General features: G+C 40.6%; 1 protein-coding gene across 1 annotated transcript in view; it reads right to left on the bottom strand.

The window, feature by feature from the left end:
- The window catches only part of NALCN (sodium leak channel, non-selective), a 316,988-nt gene that overhangs the window by 82,014 nt on the left and 209,321 nt on the right, over positions 1-25,653 (bottom strand). The window contains 2 exon segments of the mRNA XM_042979769.1: positions 4,770-4,911; positions 6,856-6,992. Of these exon segments, the coding sequence (XP_042835703.1) occupies positions 4,770-4,911; positions 6,856-6,992 (279 nt within the window).

Here is a 25,653-nt window from a genome sequence, read left to right on the forward strand (position 1 = left end):
AGTGTGTAGTTCCCTCATGTTCTCCACATGCTGTGAGGTTTTGACCCCAGAAAGGGCACAGCAGCCAAGGCAGCAGGGCAGAAGGATTGGCGAGCTCAGCTAAAGGGCAGAGAGAGTCGCCAGTTCCAACCACAGTGCAAACCTTGACATTATGGAGACGATTCACCTGTGAATGGGCTGCTTTTATTACCAGAGCTACTGGAAAAGCACGTTCACACCTCAGTTTACTAAAAACACTCTACTAAAGAAACCCAGGGTTTAGTTTCAATAATCTGGACAAAAAATGGGTAGAAAACCATTGCCCGATTTCCTTCTGCTTGGAAAGTACAAACGTCCTCTCAAGAGATGCAGGTTTATCCTTTAACCCAGAGAGGGAACCCCTGGCCGACGCCCCAGGTGTGGGAGAGTAGGAGGAGAAAGGAATGAGGGAATTAGCCTTGGGAATGCCATTTTCTATGGAGTCTGGAAGGGCAGCCATTCACCACAAGGGAGAGGTTGGAAAGCACTGTTTCCTGTCTTTTTTTTTTTTTAAGTTTATTTATTTATTTTGAGGGGGAGAGGGGCAGAAGGGGAGAGAGAGAGACAGAGAGAGAGAGAGACAGAGAGAGAGAAAGAGAGAGAATCCGAGCAGGGTCCACACTGTCAGCGCAGAGCCTGATGAACGGCTTGATCCCACAAACCGTGAGATCATGACCTGAGCTGAAATCAAGAGTCGGACACTCAACCACCTGAGCCACCCAAGTGCCCCTCTGTCTTTTTCCTTTAGGATCTGCAACAACAACTTAAAGATTTTATGTTTTTGTTTGCTTACTGTTTATGGGGAGAAGGACAGGTATTTTAAACTACATGGTAAAGGTGACCAGGTCCCTGCAGCATAAGGTTGCCATGGAAGTATTTATGGTTGTTCAAAGCCAAGGTCATAACTCGGACAGTCCCCTGCCCAGCATGTGCCTTTGTGCCTTCATGTTCCTCCAGTTGCATAACCAAAACCACCCCCACCGTTCGTTGTCGTGTTTTCTTTTTTATCCCTTAACTTATGATCTTCATGTTCCTGGGGACTCAGTATTTTCCTTGACACGAGGTCAGCTTTGTGGGACTCAGAAGTTTCTCCTTACAGGTCAGCGTTAATGGAAAAGTTTTACTTTAGTGCTCCTTTTTTTCATGTCATGGGAATCACTGTTAGACCGGCCTCACATTTTCTTTTTATTTCTTACTACTCTTTGAGGAAAAACAGCCTCAATCTGTGCCGTACCACGCTGGAGAGTTTCTTCATATAGAGAGAAAGCCCTTGCCATCCACTGGACACTGCCAGGCATTTCCAAAGGCAGCTGGGGCTGTCACAGAAATTTCCAAGTGCTCGCCGAAAAATATTTTATCAGAAGCTACGAGGGGTATGGTCTCTGTTCAGGATTTTTGTCATGTGCTTATGTAATTTTATGTGGCTTTAGGGTTTTTAAGTAAAAATTTAAAAAAGGCTTGGCATGTTTACAAATACAAATACTAGACTGCTTCCTCTTCAATTTCTGCTCCCCTGGGGCATCCTCATGCTGACATTCGTTAAGCGGGCTTCTCTGTGTCGGGTTTTCTGGGCTAATGGCACTCAACACAGACAACAAATCCCAGGTACTTCTGAGGACGGCCAGGAAGCGATGGCAGCTGAAGCTGCAAACACTGGAACGTCAAAGGAGGGAAGTTGACTTTCCCTGCAGCCTAAATAAAGCCAAGGCTTTAAGAAGCAACAGTAGCGTGGGTAAACCTTCTCGCTGCTGCCATGATAGGGTAGTGGCTACTGAGATGAAGAGAAAATATGTTCTCTACACCCCACCTTGCCAACTGGAGCATGTCTCCAGAGAATGGAGCTCACGAGGAGATAAATAATATTCTCCCAATTGTAGATTATCCAGATATGGGCCAATGAAGCTTGCCTGGGGTGAAGGATAACCTAACCATCACTATAATTTTCCTGGTACAAGAGCAGATATTGTGTGTTTGAATCAACCAAACTTATAGATGGGGGAATGCCTGTTTTCATCAAAAAATTCTAGTATCTTCTATTAATTTTTTAAAAAATTTATTTATTTATTTTGTGAAAGACAGAGAGAGCTGGGGAGGGGCAGAGAGAGAGGAAGAGAGGGAGAATTCCAAGCAGGCTCCACATGGTCAACGTGCAGAGCCCAAATTGGGGCTAGAACTCATGGAAACCGTGAGATCATGACCTGAGCCGAAATCAAGAGTCGGATGCTTAACTGACTGAGCCACCCAGGTGCTCTAGTTCTAGTCTCTTGTACAATGCTGAGTGATTTAGATACCACTGAGGAGCAGTGTCTGTGCTAGTTCATTATATTTTAGGATATTATGTTCTCATAATTGTACGATAATGGAATAAAATTGTAATTGTTATCTTACTTTCAGTTAGTTAAAAATAATGTTAAATGAGAAAGTAGACAGAAGCCACAAAAATATAAGGCCATTGAAGAAGTCAGAAATGGCATCTGAAATTCTCAGACAGTGATATAGCACGGGGATCGCTAGGGGAGGGAGATGGTGGGCACCCAGAAGGGTGGTAGGGTGTGCCCCCCTTGGAACCCCCACACACCTGCCAAGAATCTTTATTTTTTTTTCCTCACCAATTTCAAAATATTTTGTTCAGAAAGTGTGAGAAATGTCGTATTTGCTTTCAGAGAGAAAATAAATGATCAGGGACTAATTTCAATTTTGTGTTTCCAGTGGAATAATGTTATTAGTGACTTAAAGAGTATGTTGTGGATTTATGCCCACTTGGGGCATAACGGCCACCAGCTCTCGGCATTCTTTGTGGAGATGGCTGGTCATGACAACCACAGCCCAGGCTGGGGGTTCATTCCATACCTCTGGCTTAAAGTCTGCATTTGAAATAAAATTTAAAAATAAACATTCTCTGTTCTAGTATGTAAAATGCGATTTCACACTGAGTGGCTGAAACCAGGCCACTATCCCTCCACTTGATTGTCCACTAACACATGCAGTTTCTCGTGTATGCCCTGGACACAGTATTGAATGAAATGTAACAACTGTGGACAAGAAATGTGACAAATTTAATATTTTTAAAAAAACAGTAAAAGTCTTCACTGAGGGTTAAGAATATTGCTTGTATGTGTACACACACATGCAAACGCACATTTTGTGGGTTTTTTTTCCACTCAAAATTTAAAGGCAAAGAAAAATCTCAGTTGAGATCAATTCAGTGGCTTGGAAGACATAGTGGAATAAATATTTCAAAGCACAGAAGAAAAGCAGAGCGACGGCAATCATGAGGGAAAAAGTAAGAGCGAAATAAAGGGCCAGATGGAAAAGTAATAATTGAACAAATAGTAAATGAAAATTTCCCTGACAAATATCTCAGTCTGCAAACTGGAAAGACTCCCCATTTGGGGCAGTTCTGATGAGAAACGACATACAAAGTATATCCTGGTAAGGCTTCTGAGCCCCAGGGATATGTAGAAAGTCTTAAAAGCTTCCCCAAACCAGAAAGCCTACCTGCCAACCAACCAACCAACCAACCACCAAAGAAAAAACAATTATATTCATATGAAAAAAAAAATGACAGTGGCATCAGACTTGTCATCTACAACGTTGGAATCTAGAAGAGAGAGAAATAGCATCTGTAGGTGACTGAAAGAAAATAAACAGGGAGAGACATCGTACAAGGAGTTCATTATTGTAACTGAGAACAAAATCACTGGGCTGCAGCACATGATGAGTGCTGGGAGAGTTAGAGGGGAGAGGTGGGGAAGGGCAGGAGAAAAGCAGCAGAGGGGAAAGGCTAATCCTCGTGGGATGGGAGAGCAGGGGAAAGAGGATGAAGGGGCTGGTATTTTATTTTCACGTGATAATGAGAAATATGTATTTGATTCTAAGCAACAGAAAAAGGGTGGCCCCAATTTAATGGAATAAAAAGTGAACCAGGACTTTCAAAGGAAAACGCCTGCAAGTGAACCCTAATGTTTAAGATCTGTTACAAACTCTGTAACTGGTCATTCATTTTCTAACTGTGGAATCAGAGGGAAAAAATTCCCTATCAACTATTGAATGATAGATAGATCACAACATGATTAAGACAACACATAGTGATAATTGCCACCACATACTAAGCACTTAATAAGCGGTAGTTATGTTGACTGATTTTTTTTTTCTAATGTTTATTTATTTTTGAGAGAGAGAGACAGAGTGCAAGTGGGGGAGGAACAGAGAGTAGGAGACACAGAATCTGAAGCAGGCTCCAGGCCCTGAGCTGTCAGAGCCTGATGCATAGCTCGAACTCATGGACGGCGAGATCATGACCTGAACCTTAGTCAGACGCTTAACTGACTGAGCCACCCAGGAGCCCCTTGACTGATTTTTATAACTTGCTCTGGTTTTTCTCCCTAGTGTAATAACTGGAATAAACATGGTCTCTTGAAAAAGCAACACACAGGCCACCCTTAAACCTGGGGTGACCGCTGGCAATCAGAACCCTTCTGCAAGTAAGAAAATGCAGGGTTGGGATGCTCTCTACCCATCAAAGTCACAGGGCTGCTACCTGGCACGGCTAAGAAGCTGACGTGTACAAATGCAAAACTGAAATTCATAAATAATACCAATGTCAGGTTTAACAATTTCTTCTACAAATAAAATCATTTTCTTCATTATTGTCCTGAGACCTTCGATTTCAGGACCCCATAGAGCCTTGCAATTATGTAAAACATACGTGCTTAAGAAAACTTTGGTAATTTGAAGCAGTGGATTCTTACTTTTTGGTCAATGTATTTGTTGTCTTCTATTGCGGACCGTTTGGAGTGATCACAGGACGAGGAAGAAGTGGAAGGGAGGCTCCGTAACAGGCAGCAGGTGTCCTGTTGCTGGCGATCGATGAACTGCTTCATGAAACTCTCCCTTTGCAAATGAAGTACAGACACACACATGTCAAGCATTGTTAAATAAAATGGAGCACGTGGTGGCGTTTTACACCTGTGCATTTGCTTGAGCTAAGATAGAGATGACAGAAGTTCAGAGAAAAAAAGACCCAGGACATTCACTTTCTAATGTCCCCTCTTTGTAAAGGGAGCTTTCCTACTATTCTTCATTCCTCATCTTATATTCTAATAAACTTTTGCCTGCTGCTAACAAAAGAAAGAAAGAAAGAAAGAAAGAAAGAAAGAAAGAAAGAAGACACATCATGCCAAGAGCAGTGTTTAAATTTAATTAGCAAAATAATTAATTTAGAGAAAGCTTCGTGAATCTTCAGTAGTTTTGTTTAAAAAAGCAATGCCCCTGAAATAACTTTTAAGCAATAATATTCAGTCATTGATGGTAGTTTTTTGAATCTCATTGTGGTAATAAGATACTTCTTTTCCGCCTCTAAGACTTAGAAGAATTAGTTCATCTCTCCGAACTTCCACTCATCATAAGAATTATCGAGAGATAATTTTGCATTTAAAGATTAAAAATAACTCAAAGAAACTTGCTTTATCTCATCTCCAAAACATGGTGAGAATGCAAATAACACCTTTTCATACAACCACTAATCTTGAATCTAATATGTGGCTCTTTTATACTTCCTATTTTCTTTTTCTTTAAAATTTTTTAATATTTATTTTTGAGAGAGAAAGACAGAGACAGAGCACGAGTGGGGGGAGGAGGGGCTGAGAGAGAGGGAGACACAGAATCCAAAGCAGGCTCCAGGCTCCAGGTTTCTCAGCACAGAGCCTGACGGGGGACTTGAACTCATGAGCCTCAAGATCATGACCTGAGCGGAAGTTGGACGCTTAACCGACTGAGCCACCCAGGTGCCCCATACTTCCTATTTTCAAGTTAAAAAATTATTTTAATCAGAAATGCAAATATGTTTCCATTTGAATTTTAAATATTATGGCACCATATCCAGTCTCACATTTTTATAACCCCCCCACAGGACTGTTTTTAGAACTAGTTACATAAAAATGTCAAATTTCATACTATTCTGGTTCTATTTGTGATTTTTGAGCTACAACTGAAATAAAATCCTTTAATTATTAAAAATAAGGGTTTGAACACATCCTTTATGCAAATGCTTAACTGAAGGGCAAAGGGGTAGAAGATAAAATTAGTATAAGTGGGAAATGCCACATTTCTTCTTTTAAAAGAGGAAGACAAGGACCCAATAGAGCCTAAGGTGAGTGTGCTGGGCAAGCCATGTCACCAGAATTTTCCTACTAAGGTTGTGTCCATGCTACATTAAGGACAGTTTAAAGATTTGGAGGAACGACATACCATTCTCTCCCGCAATAGTTATGTTGGTTTATGATGCGTAAAGAAACAATGGCAACACACTTTTGAGCAGGTCTTTGTAATGCACTACTTGTTCTCTAAGATGCATTAAAGAATTTTTAAACTTGACAAAAGCGTGAAAGACAAATTATACTGGAATCAGACATGACGTTCTAAACAAATGCTGTCACAGCAGGACAGAAACCTGGCTGGTGGCATTTCTCTACTTCCTTGAAAATAAAAGGCTTCAAGAGGCAAGTTTATCCTTATATGGTTGAAAGTCAGGGGTTGGTGTCTACCTGCAGCTGTGAGCACCCGTGCCCGTTACCTGGGGAGTCGAATCCCTGAGGAGCATCTCGGGAAGAAGCAGGGGGAAGCAGCCTAATGCCACCATCAAATGACTGCTCCAAATATATCGCTTAAAGGGGTCAATGGCTTTTAAAACAGGTAGAGAGAGTAGAAACATAAATAACGTAAAAATAGGAAAAAAATACCCTTCTTTTAAACATGAACTTGAAAGAAGGACTGATGCAGATTCAAGATAACTCTTTGACAGTGTATTTGGCACATATGAAATAAGTATGGTAATACCTGATTTTAGGAACTGTAAAATCTGAAGGAAGCTTTGAGATTTTCACCATTTGCGGTCTGTTTGGAAATTTTTCAAAAATTCGAAGTCGCAAAGGGAGCTTCTCTTTGGTGTCTGCATTGGCTTCACTTTGCTTTAACTAAAGAAAAAAATAGAAAGAAGACAAGGGGGAACTTGGCTTACTGCAAGTCACGGAGTACTTGAGTTTTCGAATCAAGGAAACGGTGAGTTGGTGCACGACGGACGGTAGATGGCAGCAGAGACCCATCAAGTGCGTTACTGTCTCCCGCCATCTACCGCTCTCTCCGTGCACAAACTTGAAAACAACCCGGAAAACAAACCCAAAACTAAACCAAGCAAAAAACTAGCCCAGAAAAAAAAATAATGAGAGGAAACACTTATTGTTATTTTATTCCCAAATATTCCCGTTAACACCAAACATTACTTTTTATTGTTTACTTCTTTATTATCACTAGCATATCCAATAACCTAACAATAAAATTTGTTTTATAAATATGTGTGCTACGGCAGGAAATCAAAAGAATACAAATAAATGAAACTCCTAAGTAGTAATAGTTGTAAAGAGGGAAAATGTCAAGAAAACGCACCATTTATTCTAGCAGATTAAAAAGAAAAGCTCAAAATGGAAACAACACATTTGGTACCTACAGGAAGAGTTCTCTGTTTAGTTAGTTGTAAGGATGGATGCTTGAGAATGATTATATCACATGCCATAAAATATCTTTGCAAGAAATGACAAGCAAATGATATCTATCTATCTATCATCTCTCTATCTACAAGAGGGCTTTTATATTTCTACAAATTAGGACTCAGGGAGACTGAGACTTGGGGTCACAAACTGGAACCAGTGTTGAGCTAAGGAGCCGTCCTAAGGATGGATTTGGCTAGGGGAACTCTGGCCTGAAAAATGAAGTAATGTGCTTCCTCCCCTTCTCAGAACGCACTGTCTTCCCAATCCAAGGCTGACTTCTCTTGCCAACCTCCCTTACTTCTTTTTTTTTTATGTTTTATTTATTTTTGAGAGCAAGAGAGACAGAGCATGAGTGGGGGAGGGGCAGAGAGAGAGGGAGACACAGAACGTGAAGCAGGCTCCAGGCTCTGAGCTGTCAACACAGAGCCCCACATGGGGTTTGAACTCAGAAACCGTGAGATCATGACCTGAGCCGAAGTCAGACGCTTAACCGACTGAGCCACCCAGGTGCCCCCCCCCCTTACTTCTTTTTACTACTGCCTCCTCTCAGACCTCTCTGTAGACTGGGATGAACCTCTCTATGTCCACCCAACTCGTCCCCCTCTCCAGCCTGCATCTCAGAACGCCGATCCGGTTCAAAGAGTCCATCAAATTCGGGCAGCTTCTCTGCTGGGCTTAGGGAAGCATGTTTCAAAAGCCATCAGCTTCTTCTCCCTTGCTGGGTGTGCTTTTACTTTATAATTACAACCTGTCTCCAGTTTGTGGAAAGATTAGCATGGGAGGCTGAGAACATTTTTGTAAGTCAGAGAGGTGCCAACTCTTCCCTCCTCCCTGAGTGAGGGTATCCACACTGGCCAGAGAGAACATGGGTGCTGCATTTGGGGGAACATACAATTTCAATACAATACATGGTTGTCCAATCGGTTGTGAGCTCATCGCAAGGTTACATGTCTTATTTCTAGTTCAGAAAACGTGCCTCATTTCTCATAAACTTCAGAAACTGTTCCTACATTTTTGTTTTATATAATATAAATATTTTGCCATAGCCATCTGTACATCTTAGTTAATTCTGGGGCCTGTCTGTGGTTTTTCTGACTGATGTGGTAACCTCATTTAGAAAAGGTAACCATTTGATGGTTATGATGGTGGCAATGATGAAGAATTAGCTCTCAAAGGTGCAAAGCAAACATGGCTAGCATTTCCATGAGATGCAGGGAATTAGAAAAATGGCCCCACATGTAAACACAGAAATTCACGAGGAAGAGACTCGTTTTCCAAAAATTTATTGGGACAACTGGTATAAAAATATTTGTCAGTGGTAAGTAGAGCACACAGAAAAAGAAAAGGCAGTTAATATGTTAAGTCAGACCAGAGAGAAAGGCAATTATGTAAGGCCAAAGACAGGCCAAGAAGACAGAGCAGAAACAAGGTATTTAATGCATGTATTTGCTGACTCACTTATTTATATATCAATGCAGTCACTTATAAATCAAATCCCAGAGGCCAGGTTCCATGCAAAGTTCTAGGGATATAAAAATAACTAAGACACTGTATTTGCTCTCACGGAGCCCACATTATAACCGATAGATGGTTATATAAACAGATAATGACAAATATAATAGCTCTTCTAGCTGAGATCTAAACAAGGTGCTGAGAGCTCAAGGTGAGGAGCAAAGGGAGAAGCTTTAAAAAACGACGGTGCTACTTTTATTTCCAGAAACTTCTCCTAGTATTCTGGAGGCTGGGAAACCTAAATCAAGGTATCAGCAGCATCATGCTCTCTCTGAAGGCTCTAGGGAAGACTGCTTTCCTTGACTCAGCTTCCCAGCAATCCTGGTGTTCCTTGCCCCGTAGCTACATCGCTCTGTTATCTTCCTGTGAAATCATAAGGCTTCTTCCCCGTGTGTTTCTGTGTCTATCTGACTCTCCTTCTCTTTTCTTACAAAGACACCAGTCATTTAAATCAGGGCCCACCCTAACGCAGTATGATCTTAATTGATCATGTCTATAAAAATCTAAGTTCCAAACAGGTCCCATTCTGAGGCTCCAGGTGGACATGAATTTTGGAGGGACACTATTAAACCCACTACATACAGTAGTTGAAATTCTTGACCACTGTTTCTCTTTCCGCTGAGCCTGTAAATTCTAGGATGACAAGGGTCCTCAGAGGACAAGGATGTTTGCAGGGGTTGGGTGTGTTTCCTTATTTCATGTTCCAGGGCTGCCACAATATTGACACAAAGTAACCGACACAAATATATGTTGAATGAATAATTATACAATCACCAGCAGAACTACACTCTAGCAGATAACTTGGAAATAAAAGAAAGGATTGTAGGTATATCCTGAAGGGTGGAAAGATAAGCAGAAAGTATCAATTTACTGATTGAAAAATTTGCTGGTGTAGAGTCTAAGTATCCCCAGATTCACAGAATGGAATAAAATTAGACTCTGTGGCATTCAACCTGAACTTACATCTACCATCAATGAGCCCATAGATGTTTAGAGTAAGTTTAGATGTAAAATTAAAGAAAAAAGTTTTAACGTTTATTCGTTTTTGAGAGAGAGAGACAGAGCACAAGTAGGGGAGGGGCAGAGAGAGAGGGAGACACGGAATCTGAAGCAGGCTCCAGGCTCTGAGCTGTCAGCACAGAGCCCAACTCGGGGCCAAAATTCATGGACCATGACATCATGACCTGAGCCAAAGTCAGATGCCTAACCAACTGAGCCAACCAGGTGCTCCTAGACAAAAAATTGTATAATATTTAATTAAATACCCTAGCCTATGATGTTTGGCAAATGTAGGGTACCAGTATTGAAAAATAGTCACCTTGCCTGCATGTTTTTAAAATGGAACACATCTCATTCTACTTAGTGTTAGAGTTATTTATACTTCCCCAAACTTGTAAACTCCTCAGGGGCAAGATTCTGTGTTTTTTTACTTAAAAAAATTTTTTTTTAGAGAGTGAAAGATTGTGAGAGGGGAAGAGGGGGAGAGAGAGAGAGAGAGAGAGAGAGAGAGAGAGAGAGAGAAAGAGAAAGAGAATATCAAGCAGGATCTATGCTCATCATGGAGACCAGCTCGGGGCTCCATCCTACGACACGGGGATCATGGCCTGAGCCAAAATCCAGAGTCAGACACTCAACCAGCTGAGCCAACTAGGCACCCCAGATTCTGTTAAAATTTTTTTTAATGTTTATTTTCTTTTTGAAAGAGAGAGAGAGAGAGAGACAGAGCGTGAGTGGGGGAGAGGTAGGGAGAGAGGGAGACACAGAATTTGAAGCAGGCTCCAGGCTTAGCTGTCAGCACAGAGCCCGATGTGGGGCTCAAACCTACGAACTGTGAGATCATGACCTGAGCCGAAGTTGGACGCTCACCCGACTGAACCACCCAGGCACCTCATGTTTTTAATTTACTTCTATAGCACCTTGTAGAGAGTAGAAAAATAATAACTGTTTGTGAATAAATGAATTAGAATTTAGCATGAATTGATCGTGGAACTGTAAAACTACAAATGAGAAGCTCTTTTTGATGACTCAGGAGGTTCTTCAGGATCCTACCAATCCTCTCAAATGTCGGGCATCATGGCTCCACAGAAGGGCCAGTTAAGCCAGAGAAGGGTGGGTGGTTGCATGGGGGGGCAGACATATCAGATCTCACCGCAGAGGCGCTGGACAGAATCTTCTACAAGCGGGGAGGGGCCTCTTTCTTGACAGCACCTGCCACGTGTTCTGTCTGCTGTTCACAGTTAAACAGCATCAACTACAGGTGAATATACACACATCCAGCATCTTGGCATCTACCAGAAACATGTCCACATGCACACCACAGCCACGTCCTCACAAGCCCACAGCCACGCTAAACCATAAACTCCTCAAATGCCCATCAGCATAAAATTGTGGTTTATTTATGCATTTGAGTCAATGAACTACTTCCAAGCACAAGGATTTGGGTGAATTTTACAAACTAACGTTGAATGAAGGAATCCCGACCAATGAAACAAGTACATCCTGAATGATCCCATTTATATAAAGTTAAAGAGCAGGTGACGCTACTCTATCTGGCTGAGCGTCTGCAGAGTAGTTACCCTGGGGTGGGGTGAAGCATCATGACTAAGAGGACATGTGGGGAGGGGCTTCTAAGGACAGCTGATCTTGGTCTGGGTGCTGGGTGTGCTCGGTTTGGAAAAGTTCAGCAAAATCATCTAATCCTTACTCCACTGCTATTAATCTCCAAAACCTGGACCATTTCTCCTTCCCCAGTCCGTGATGTTGGTCAAGATACAAAAAGAGGAAGAAATACGAGAGGACGATGGGATAGGCTTGCCTACCGAGGGGTGTAGGGTGGGATGAAGGTGAGGCAGCCAGAGCAAAGAGAAATACTGCATGGTACTTGGAAACCACAGTCAAGTTTCCTGACGCACAATAAACCCTATTCTACCTTTTATCCAAATTCTTCCCCCTTCTTGCATTTAAGCACAGATTTCCCCAAGGTTAAACTTACTTTGATGCAAATGGGTGAGTAATATGGATTACATTGAAAATACGGGATGATTATTGAAGATCCTTATACTATACCACAAAAGCAGACCTTCTAACGTACAGTAATTGTAATTGTAAATGTTGGCTTGGAAATAATTTCAAAGATTATAACTCTTGGATGGAAGGAAGAGAATGCAGAATGCAGAGAACACAAGATTTCAGTCTTTATGTTGGAAAATCTAATGTAGGGGCGCCTGGGTGGCTCAGTGGGTTAAGCGTCTGACTTTGGCTCAGGTCATGTTCTCGTGGTTCGTGAGTTCGAGCCCCGTGTCAGGCTCTGTGCAGACCTCTTGGAGCCTGGAGTCCGCTTCAGATTCTGTGTCTCCCTCACTCTCTGCCCCACCCCCCACTTGCACTCTGTCTCTCTCTCTCTCAAAAGGAAATAAACATTAAAAAAAATTAAAGAAAAGAAATATCTGATATAAAGAACAGTAACAAAGGAAAGAATTCATAATGGCTTTGACTGAGCATGACGTGTGGCTGTAACAAATAGATCAGATGATAGATTTGTAACAGACTCACATGGTTTTAAAAAACACATTTGCAAAGAAGAAATTAGAATAAAAGAGAAAGATTCAAACCTTGAGCTTTAAAGTATATAAATCATCGAAGCTCAGGGCTATTCTATGGCTCAGCATCTGTCTTGTGGAGATATCATTACACGTCAGGCGGCTGAAAGCCTTTTGCTTTCTGTGTGCTTCTCAAGAGACTTGGGTGTAATCGCTCTGCATGACACATACCCTGTTCTGCCTCATCGCTTACATCTTCTGTATTCCAGCCTGTGCTTTCTTCTGTTAAAATATTCAAACATTATTCAGTTTCAGTTCCTTTCTAAATGCTGCGACAAATAACTGAATTGAAGGATTATGTTAAATAAAAATTTTTGTAATTTTTGGTGTGATTTTTCTAAAAGAAAACAACTTAAAAAGTATTCAGACTTGGGAACGATTCTCATTTTAAAATCTAGTTCGTGCTAGTTTGAAAAATGTGCACAGACCTGTAGGTCAGTGTAGCTGAGGAGTATTTTTCTGGCAGTTCAGTATGTGAAAAACAGCCACATTATGCTCAATCTGGAGAAGGAAGTTTGTCTATGTTATCTGAGTAAAGTAAGGCCGAGTTCTCTTTTCTTCTTTAGACAATGGGTTTGGCCGGTTTTCCTGGATCTATACATGACGCAGTAATTCAGAAGTGAGACTCTTCCTAAAGCATAAACTGTTATTTTTCAAGCAAGTTTCTCTTGCTATTTTGCATCTGTGATTTTTACAACTGAAACTGCACGGCTTCTGGGTTAAAACAGATGGGATATCTGGAGTAATGATCAAACATGTTGGTCTCTGTTAATATCTCCGTGTCCCAGTGTTACTATAAAACCTTGATATAAAATATAAATTCACTAGGCTGTTGAGTCCAATAAGGAGTTTCTTAGAAGGGAGAATATTTTCTTTCTTTCTTTCTTTTTCTTTTGCCCTGGGCAAAGGGCCTTCAGCCACATGATTGAATATAAGACAGCACTACTGTATGCTTTTAAAAATGCTTCCCTTAAAAAGTGTTTAAGTCACCTACTCTCCCCCGTTTTACAAAAAATCTGGAATACATCCAGAACTTCCAAGGTCAAATTGGGGTTTTATTGATACAAACTGGAGGGCTCTATTTCTTGGCTTCTGGGCCATAAATGAGACATTTTAATATGACAGCTGGCACCTCCAAATGTTCAAAGTAGTTTTATAACATCAGTTGATTCATGGCACTTGGTGTTTCCTTTCCTACATCTCTCAACAGACTCGGAGGGGTTCCTCATTCCTCCTTACAGCATGGCCGAGGTGTGTTCTCGGAGGAGCTGGTGCACTGGGGAGTTAAGTGGCTTCTGCACTTCCTGGTTTGGGAGGCCCAGCAGAGCACTTAGGAAGGACTCTGACATTTATATCGTCTTGTGCCATCCCTTGGATGTACACAGCACTGAACCTAAGATCGTACCGGCTTTAAGTGTCCTTCAGAAGGTGACTTTGTGAAGCAGTGTGAAAAACAGTTGCAACAAGGCGAGGCTAGCAGAAAATGCTAACGAGTTAGTAAGATGAAAACAAACAAACAAAAAAAAACTATTCAAAATTAGAATGCCGAATTATGTCGAATGGGTAGGTTTTCCTCATATGATTGTCCCCTGAAATCCCATGAATGGAATTAATGATTTCTTTGAGACAGAAGTAATGAACAGTTTGCTTTCGCATGTTTTTTCTTCTGGTCCCAAACACCTCTATTTTACATTCTATTTCTCTTGTGTTATTCAAGTGAGACGCAGTTGTTTCCATTAGGAAACTTACTGAGTCATAGAAACATGTTCATTATGATAAAAAATGCGTTTTTTTGCTCCACTTCAGATGAAATTATATTAGAATTCTATGTAAACTAGATAGTTGGTTCTTGTTAAGAGATGAATATTCAGTAAGTAATAGGATAAAGCCCACACCAAAGGGAAATCAGAATATATATATATATATATATATATATATATATATATATATATACATATCCACATGTATATATATTACACTCACATAATTGTCCTCCCTGGTTTGATTTAGAAAACACAGGAGAAAACACAGTCTAAGTAAAAACAGTAAGTAAAAAAAAAAAAAAAAAAAAAAAAAAAAGTAAGAAGATGTGGATTTAAAATTTTGTTCGGTTTTATAATCCCTTAAGCACTTTGGATTTCAATGTTCTCAAATGAAAAATGAGGATCTTCCCTCCTTTATATAAATGCCAGATATATAAGTGAGATAGCATATTGTCTGTAATTTGAATTACTCAAGGGAAATGTGCTATAAAAACCAAAGCTATCACTATGCCACAGTAACTGCTAGTTCTGCCTGAAAATGCTCTCATCTCAGCGAGTGGGGATAAATTCTGAGGACGCTCACATGCTGTGCTGTCCAAACCCTCCCCTCCATCCACGCTCCAACTTCTGCCCCTTTGATTGACTGATTTTCTCAAGACCCTTGATTTTAAAAATGAAAATGAAAAGAATGGTGAACATTTCTCCTGATCTGATTCCTTTCCCTTTTCAAACTGCCTTCTCCGAAGTGTCGTCTACACTCGCTATACATACGGCTTACCTGCACTAACTTCCTCGCATCTTCCACCCTCGCTGTCTCAGGTCTCTCCCCAGCACCACCTCAGGGCTGCTCTTAGCAGCCACCAACATTTCCCATGCTGCTGAAGCCAGCAGCCACTCAGGCATCCTGGTTTTATCTCACTGCCTCTACTAACCCACCTGCCCCCCAACTGGGTTTCCATCTTTGTCTTGCCCCTTGAAGCCCATTTTTCTTTACAGAACACCTGAAAAAGAAACACCATCGTGTTCCTGGTCTTTAAAGTAATTCAAGGATGTTCATTTGTATATAGAAGAAATTAGAATCTTCTAAGACGGCATAAACGACCCTTTGGTGCCTTGCACCTTATATTCCAATGATAGTGGTTTGCGGGTCCTTCCCACAGTCTTACTTCATGTATTTGTGCCCCTGAACATACTCCCTACTGCCGCCCCCCCCCCATCGCTTGCAACACACTTTCCTTCTTCTACACTCAGTTAACTCCCTCAAAAATCATCTCCTCTAGGAAGATTTCTTAGAATAACAATAATTGGTAAGTTGAAGTAGTAAACATGACTCTATGCTGAACACTTGGCATTGCTAATATTACTTAATCCGGTTTAGCCCATGAGGCAGCTCCATGCTCTAGCATGTTACAGATGAGGAAACTGAGGTCACAAGAGCTTAAGTCAGCCGCCCAAGGTCACACGGCTGGAAGTCATAGTCCTGGCATGCGGAATCTTTCTGATTCCACAGCTTGAGCTCCTAAACACTGTTTTATATTGCCTCATCAAAACAACATTTTCAAGCAGTAGATGGGTTTTTACTTCTGCAATTTGGTACCTGCTATTTCTTTAACACGGAACGTCTTCTCCTATTTTGCTAACAACATTCCGGGTCATCGTTTCTAGATACATCTTCCCCACCTGCCTGCAATCTGAGTTAGATATATGTTCTCCTATGTTCCTTCTTCAACCTTAGTGCTCAGGTCTTTATGCCATAACTTCCTAATTATGTGTATCTTCCCCCCACTAAGATGACACATTTTAAATTAAGTGTGGGACTCTTAGTGCCCCATGGCCTCATACCATACATTTACATACACAGGACAAAGATAACACAATGATGATGAGATGGAGAATAAAACAGGCAGACTCAATGTGGTCTCATAAACAGGTGAAGTGACCCCTTTGTGGTATTTCTCAGCATTTTGTTATCCTTTTCTTAGGTTCTTTACAATGTGGAAGCAGCTATATTAACCAGCACAAACAAGTCTCCCAGTTTCAGAATGAGTTATTTTACTGATTAAAGATGAAGAGAAATGACAAGTCTCATCAGATTTTCTATTAGAAACAAAATCATAAAAAGCATTTGGCTGCTGATGACATGTATGCTCTCAACTTCTTAAGATCAGAAAAGCATAATGAACTATAAATTCTATACAACGTATTCATGGTATAAAGCTTGGCAGATGCACGTGTCTTTGAACAAGGCCACATAGCAGCCAATTTATATGTTGTGTTATTGGACTTTACCATAGGAAATTCTTATCCCATTTTTAAAAAAAACAACACTTTATTTTGAAATCATTTTAAACTTACATAAGAATTGCAAAGATAGTAAGATAGTACAGAGAGTTCCTGTATGCCCTTGACCCAGCTTTTTCTTATGTTAGCATCTTACATAACCATAGAACATCTATCAAAACTAAGAAATTAACCTTGGTCGAAATACTTTTAACTAAAGCACAGACACTGGTTTTTGTATCAGTGTCTTTTCTGTTTCAAGATCCAGTCCAGGTGCCACATTGTATTTCGTTATCATGTCTTTTTAGGCTCCTCTAGAGCGTGTGACAGTTTCTCGTACCTTCCTTGTTTTTAAAAGACCTTGGCCGTTTTAAGGCATACTGGGCAGGTAACTTGCAGAATGGCCCTCAGTATGGGGTTGTCCAATGCTTTCTCAGGATTTGGCTGACGTTGTGGATTTGGGGGGAACAGTATTATGGAGACGCTAGGCTTATCTCATCATATCAGGGGGAACATGACACCAATGTGCCTTCATGTTGGTGATGGCGACTGTCATTACTGGGGTAAGGTATCTTCCAGGTTTCTGTAACTGTAACGTTACAGTCTCTGTTTCCTTACACTACCAGGTAGAAGTAAATCACCAATTCCTGCCCACAGTTAAGAAGAGAAGACTTAGGCTTCACCTCCAAGGAGGGGGAAGTATCAAAGAATTTGCAGACATATGTTAAAAACCATCAGAATAGGGGCGCCTGGGTGGCTCAGTCGGTTAAGCGCCCGACTTCAGCTCAGGTCACAATCTCGCGGTCCGTGAGTTCGAGCCCCGCGTCGGGCTCTGGGCTGATGGCTCAGAGCCTGGAGCCTGCTTCCGATTCTGTGTCTCCCTCTCTCTCTGCCCCTCCCCCGTTCATGCTGTGTCTCTCTCTGCCTCAAAATTAAATAAACATTAAAAAAATTAAAAAAAAAACCATCAGAATAATTAAAAAAAAAAGTTTTGAAGGAAGAAACTTTGAGGTCACGTAAATGTCTATTTCTCCTTAGAGCCTCATATTGATTTTAGCACGCAGCAGTAGGTCCTGCTTATAAATATAATGTTCTAATGGCGATTTTCTATTTCCCTCATTTATTATTCTATTATTTCTATTTCTCTATATTGCCTCTATATTCACTCGGGATTATTCTGTAAGGAACAGTTGTCACTTCTCCACTTTTAAATTCGGTAATTTATGTGTAAGTATGGCTTTTTGGCTGTTTATTTCATTCTTTGGGTTATAATCTAAGACCATTATTATTTATTTGATTGCTCAATTTGTCATCGGGGGCTCTTTCAGGTGGCTTCTTACTCTTCCAGTATACCCTTTTCTTTTTCTTTTCTTCTCCTTTCTTTTTAAAAAGTACTTTCTTACTTTCTGGGCTCCACAAAGTACTTAAGTCTTATCTTCTATTTCCCCCGACTCAGCTTGAGAATCAACCATTCCTCCAAAGAGCCCTGATTTGCTTTACTGGAGAATGGTATTTAGAAATGAAAATCTTAGGGGCGCTTGGGTGGCTGGCTCAATCAGTTGAGCGTCTGACTTCAACTCAGGTCATGATCTCCCCGTCCATGAGTTCAAGCCCTACATCAGGCTCTGTGCTGACAGCTCAGAACCTGGAGCCTGCCTCGGATCCTGTGTCTCCCTCTCTCTCTGCCCCTCCCCTGCGCATGCTCTGTCTGTCTCTCTTACTATAAAAAATAAATAAACACTAAAAAATTTATAAGAAATGAAAATCTTAGCACCATGTTTGCTTGTTGTTATTGATAGGTCACTGCTTCTAGGCTCACTCAGAGGAAATAATGTATGTATATAAAACAATGTATATATGCATACCTATATTTAACACCTGTGTATGGATGGATAGGTCTTATGTAACCTTAGATTATATATATGTATCCATCCATGTATCTGTGTATCTGTCTATGTATCTATCTTCTATCTTAAAATAAACTGAGCTTATACTAATACTCCTACTCCAATCTGGTGCCATAGGGTTAATTCTGGCATCTCCCCTTCGTGTATTTGTAACTTCTTTCTCTGACAGTGTGACATTATCTACAGTAAGTTTCCTTATCTGTTCCAGCTTAGTGTACATATAACTAGTATCAGTAAAGTATTTACCGCAAAACAAATACCACACTTTAAACTGGAGGTACGGAAGACACATATTTCGCAGTCCCCACAGTGGGGCCTAGAACCTCAGCCGAGTTCTGTCTCCTTAAGTAATTCCTTTTCAGGAAATAAGCATGCATTTTCCAAGTACCATTCCTGAGTATGCTTATGGTAGATTGTAGAGTTGTTCAATTTTGCAGACTTTGATAAAAACGGCTTATTAGATGCACTATGAAGATTCACATTAATCAACATATTTTATGCAAAGCAAAATGGAAATAGGAATAACATCAAAACGAAATAGCATGCATGTACATTTCTCGTTTCCTAGAAATAACCTCAGTCACTCTTTTGTTCATATCAGAGTAGAAACTATTCGATAGTCATACGGCTGTGTGTGAGAATGTCAGTCTCACCCCATCTCCCACTATGCCTACTGTTGAGCAAGCACCCGGAGTAGAATATAAGGAAAGGCCAATAATGAACTCATTAACTCTCGAGTGCAAGGAAGCAGAATTATTAATAAAGAGAAAGAAGACTGGTTATTTTGATAAAGTCCATAACTCTCTGGCCACCTTTTATTAAAAATCATTCCAGTTCAATCCAGTCTCCTACCTGATTCAAACCTTCCCCAAGCCCCTACCTCATAGGGCTACAAGTGTGACTTCAGGTCTGGAACTGGGGAGGGGACATGCTCCCTTCCTTCACTGCTCCACATTTCCTTCTTTAGGGTCTAGCTTCTTTAGAGCAGAGGCCAGGGTGGAGGGTTAGGAGAAGAAAGGATTGTCTTAGGAAACCAGCCACATTTCAGGGTGGCCCCCTTTGTGTTTTGGTCTGGATCTAGACCTGTTGGAAGCTGATGACTTTCTGTAGGGATGACCAGCATTGTAAGCAGTCATAGACATGAAATTCTGGCCTAAAAGGAATGAGGTTGACTAGCTGGGACAATCAGATCTTCTCTTGTTGGGAGTTTGAATTTGAGACAGAGTGTTGATTATTTGTAACAAAACCAAAAGTCAAAACTTACATGGAGAAAAATGAGATTATTTGTGTTGCCTTAAGGGTAAAGCACTTGCAGTTACTAAACATTTTTCTTCAAGTTTCTAGTAGGTCTTTTCTTTCCACTCTGTATAATCTCATCCAGATTTACAACTTCCAGTATTATGTCCATATAGAAAACCTCACTAGGACTGAAGAATCAAAGAGGGAGAGGAGTTTTGTCTGGTTTCTTCCCTGACTTACCCCATGTGCCTAGGACAGTGCCTGGCACATGGTAGGCACTGGCTAAGTGAAGATTACCTTGAACATCCATATTTGTATCTCTAGCCAGCCAGCCAGCCCTCACCCCTGAACTCTAGATGTACACATGCAGCTGTTAGGGGTCTCCACTAAGTCCCAAACTCACCACAGTCACAACATGCCCAAGACTGAATTGTTGATCTTTTCCCTCCAATAGGTTCCATGCTAATGTTTCCTGGCTCAGTGGATGTTACCATTGCCCATTCAAGGAGATGAACCTGAAACCAAGAGTCATCCTTGAGACTCTTCCCTTTCTGCCCTTAAATCCAACCCCTCACCACGTCCCTGCTGATTTCACTTGCCAAACAGCTCTCCAATTTACCACTTCCTCCCATCTTCAAGTCTTCTGTGGCTTCCCATGTTCTTAGGTAAAACATAAAATTCTTGGCTTCTCGAAGTGCTGCGTGGTCTATGCCCAGCTTGCTTGTCTACACTCATTTTACACCACTTGGCCCTGGGCTTTCTGGTCACTGTTGCTCATCCTTCAGAACTTAGCTCCAGTGTTTCTTTCTCCTCCCTCACTGCCCTTATCTCCACGTGGGTCAGAGTCTTCTATGAACTTCTCACTCAGAAAAATGTTATTATTATTTTTTTAATTTTTAACGTTTTTTAAAATTTATTTTTGAGACAGAGAGAGACAGAGCATGAACAGGGGAGGGGCAGAGAGAGAGGGAGACACAGAATCGGAAGCAGGCTCCAGGCTCTGAGCCATCAGCCCAGAGCCCGACGTGGGGCTCGAACTCACAGACCGCAAGATCATGACCTGAGCTGAAGTCGGATGCTTAACCGACTGAGCCACCCAGGTGCCCCAGAAAAATGTTATTTTCTAAAGGAAGTTCATCTTGGTTTGCAAACATTTATTCATTGGTTTGGATATTTGATTTATGTCCAATTTTTCCACTAGACCATAAAGTCCATGAGAACAGAGAATTTTATTGTTTATTCTTGTCTCTTTAGTGCCTGGCCCAGTGTCTTACACACAGTAGGGACTCAAAGATTTGAGAAACAAATGAACAATCAGATAGTAAAAATGCTTTGGGAAGAATGAAAAGATATATGGACTGAGACTCAGAACAAGCAACAGATGGGCTTTGTAAATGCATTGGCATTTGCGTTTAGGTACACACGGGGTAACACTGATTATAATCTTAACTCCTTATAGTCTTAACAGTTATGAAGGAGTCTTTTTGCAATGCAATGACTGTGAGACACTGAATAAAACTGAAAACCAGTTGTCATGCTTTTCCCTTAGAACCATAACAATCTACTTTCCCATTGCCTGTGAAAGGATCTAAAGGAAAAAAATGCTGTTCACTTAAAAAAATTTTCTTCTCTTGATTTCAGAAAGCAAATGAGATAGAGTCCCCACAGCTCAGCAGCAGGCACAGGGCTGGGCATGTGGAGTTGAGGCAGAGCTGAAGGGAGAGCTTCTTCCCCAGTTAGGGCATGTTTTACCTATGTACCTTCTCATTTTTTTAAAATTGAGGGGTTGCCTTACAGAGTGCTGTGGGAAAAAATGTAATAAAAGTAATTCTGAATTAGCACAATTGTAGAATGATACAACCAACAACTGATCAATGTAAACTTGAACGGTCTTAGGCAAGTCATTTTATGTTTGTTCAAAGGCAAGAGAGACTTCAGGTAATTTATAAAAAGTCCCAAGTGCCAGTGGAATGAGGCAAAGAACAAGGTTTCTGAAAACGAATCCTCTAAAAGTGATCTGGTTTGGGTCACTCATTCATGGAATGAAAATTTGAAAGGGCTTAGAGGAAACCCTTCTTCCAAGAGAGTCTCAAACTTATAACACTCACTTTTTATGGGACTTATGAGATTAAGGGTGAAGGTAAATGATTCCACCTGCTGAGAAAGCTGCTCTTGGTCGATGACAGTTGGTCTGCATCCTGAGTTGCACCTGTTGTCCCCCACTGGACCACGATCTCAGTGCCAAAAGGGAAGCACTTCTTCTTGAGGCCAAAGAACATGACTCTGGAGGTTGTGTTCATTTGTGAGGGCACTGGGTAGCTTAAAACAACAGAAATTTATTGTCTTACAGTTCTGGAGGCTGGCAGTCCAAAATCAAGGTGTCTTTGGGCTTGGTGCCTTCTGGGGGTTCTGAGGGAAGGTCTGTTCCATGCCTCTCTCTTACCTTCTGGTGATGGTCGGCAATTCTTGGTGCTCCTAAGCTTGTAGACACCTCACAGTCTCTGCCTCTGTCATCAGATGGTGTTCTTGTATATCTGTCTGTCTGTCTCTTCTCCTTTTCATATAAGGACACCAGCCTTAGCGGATTAAGGTTCACCCTAAAGATCTCATCTTAACTTGACCGTATTTGCAAATACCTCATTTCCAAATAAGGTCACCTTCAGAAGTATTAGGGATCAGGGCTTCAATATATCTTTTGGGGGAACACAATTTAATGCACAACCAAAGGACATAAATTCCAAAAGGCACCTCCTCTGTTTGATGACTATCACCGGTTTAACTCCAAAATTCAGGTGGGCTGTTTCCCTTTTGGCACTGACTTCTAGATTTCTAGGCCGTATCTAATGCTGATAATTGATATCCCCAAACTCTGAGTCTCTGTTGTAACCTATCGGCTTGAATTTTGATCTGAATTGTTTTCTGCCTCAGTCACTTTATCTCTTAGAACTGATCTTATTGCAGTCCGTGTCTTTATTGACATAAGCATGTATTAAACAGAAGTCTAACAATGAAGCAATTTCAGAAATAGCAGAGCAAATCCTATATAAGATGACCTCCTGAGATTTAAATTATGGAAAATTATGGGTATTAATATGTGAAGAGTCATTTCTGACTAAAAGATGGAGAGTGGCTTCAAGTGGAGTTGAGTAACATCAAAGGCTTCCAGTAAATACCACTTCCCAAACCCCAGTTGCTAATGATTTGTAGTTTCTTTAGGGTATTGAGCCTCTGGCCCCTGGGCAGCTCAGTGTTTCCTGGAGCAGTAGGAATCCTGGATCTCATGACTCCAACTGCCTGAGATTCCCAGCTGTTGATCCAATGTGTTGTGCAAACATTACTCTCTAACATGCCACAATGGAAAAAAAGGTTGGGTAGTCCTATAGTAAATAGTGGTGACATACTTAAAAACATTAAGAATCATCCAGTAACTAGTGGTCTGTCTGGAAGCTTAGAATATGATAAGCCTGAGAAGAAAGGATTGGCAATTCATCCTCACTTCTTTAGCTGTCATTCACTGCTCATGTCTTAGAACCCAACTTCCACCCGAGTGCCTGAGCCCTACTGTCATCACCATTGCTTACCACCTCCTTACTGCTAATATCATCACCATTTTTTTATTTTTAAAGTTTATTTATTTATTTTGAGAGAGAGAGAGAGAGAGAGAGAGAGAGAGAGAACGCATGAGGGGGGAGGGATAGAGAGAGAGGAAGAGAGAATTCCAAGCAGGCTCCACACTGTCAGTGGAGAGCCCAACACGGGGCTCGAGCTCATGAAACCATGAGATCATGACCTGAGCTTAACTGACTGAGCCACCCAGGTAATCCTACCATTTTTTCATTAAAAACTTTTTTTTAAAGTTGTGATAAAAATACATAACATAAAATGTACCATCTTACTCATTTTTAAGGTACAGTTCAGCAGTGTTAACTACATTCACTTGTTGTGCAAAAGATCTCTAGGACTTTTTCATCTTGCATAATTATAACTCTATAGCCATTGAATGACAACTACCCTCTGCCCCCTCCCCCTGGCTCCTTGCAACCACTAGTCTGCTTTCTGTTTCTATGAACAAGTGCACTCCAGGAACCTCACAGAAGTGGAATCATACAGTATTTCTCTTTTTGTCACTGGCTTAAGTCACTGAGCCTAATGTTTTCAACGTTCATCCATGTGTAACATGTGTCAGAATTTCCTTCCTTTTTTAAGGCTGAATAATATTCCACTGTATGTATACACAACACATTTTCATTATTCATTCATATGCTAATGGGCATTTGAGTTGCTTCCACCTCTTGGCTATTGTGAATAATGCTGCAGTAAACATGGGCTTGCAAATATCTCTTCGAGACCCTGCTTTCGATTCTTTTGGATATATACTCAGAAGTGGTATTCCTGGATCATATCTATTTTAATTTTTTGAAGGACTTCATACTGTTTTCCACCATGGGTACACATTCTCAGCAATAGGGTATACGTGTTCCAATTGCTCCATTTCCTTGCCAATGTTTTTTTTTTATTTTCTAGCTTTTTAATAGGGCCATCTTAATGGGTGTGAGGTGGAATCTCATTGTGGTTTTGATGATTAGTGATGCTAAGAATCTTTTCATATGGTTTGTGGACACTCTTATATGTTCTTTGGAGAAATGTCTATCCAAATCCTTTGCTACTTGTTTTGTTGTTGAGTTGTAGAATTCTTTATATATGTGGATATTAACCCCTTTTCAAATACATGATTTGCACATATTTTCTACCATTCCAGACAGTGCCTTTTCACTATGTTGATTATTTCCTTTGATTCACAAATGTTTTTAAGTTTGATGAAGTCCCGTTTGTCTATTTTTGCTTTTATTATGTGTACTTTTGATGTCATATCCAAGAAATTATTGCCAGTTTCAATGTCATGAAACTTTTTTGCAATGTCGTCTTCCAGGAGTTTTATAGTTGTAGGTCTTACATTAAGTTCTTTCATCAATTTTGAGTCAATTTTTGTATATAGTGTAAGGTAAGGATCCAGTTTGCATGTGGACATCCAGTTTTCCTCATTGTGTGGTTTTGACATCCTTGTTGAAGATCATTTGACCATAGATATGAAGGTTTATTTCTGGACTGTCTTTCTTCTGTTCCACTGATACGTGTCTGTCATTATGTCAGTACCATGTTTGATTACTGTAGCTTGGTCATATATTTTGAGATTAAGGAACATGAGGCTTCAATTTAGTTTGTCTTGTTTGGGGACCTTTGAGGTGCCACAGGAATTTTAGGATTTTGTTTTTCTGTTTCTGCAAAAAAGTACATTGGGATTTGGATAAGGATCACACTGAATCTGTGGATAACTTTGGGTGGTATGAACATTTTAATAATATTCAATCTTCCAATCCATGAACACAGATGTTTTTCAATTATTTGTATTTTCTGTAATTTCTTTCAGCAATGTTTTGTCATTTTCAGTGTAGAAATCTTTTACCTCCTTGGTTAAGTTTATTCCTCAGTATTTTATTCTTCCTGATGTTATTATAAGTAGGAGTGTTTTCTATAATGACAACTTTTGACCTCTCTGAAGTCTTTCACATTGTTAACCATGCCCTCCTTCTTGAAACATTTTTACCTTTGAATTTGACAACAAACAGATTCTGGATTTTGCTCCTATGTTTTGGGCTGTGACTTCTTGTTCATATTTTAGGCTCTTCCTCCTTGGCTTATATGATTCATTTGTTGTTCCTCAGGAGACTTTCTTCCCCTGGTAAACTCAGAACTTCTAAAGGCTCAAATTACCACTAGCATGTTGACT

This window comes from Panthera tigris, chromosome A1 (assembly GCF_018350195.1).
Source record: "Panthera tigris isolate Pti1 chromosome A1, P.tigris_Pti1_mat1.1, whole genome shotgun sequence".
NCBI classification, from domain to species: domain Eukaryota; kingdom Metazoa; phylum Chordata; class Mammalia; order Carnivora; family Felidae; genus Panthera; species Panthera tigris.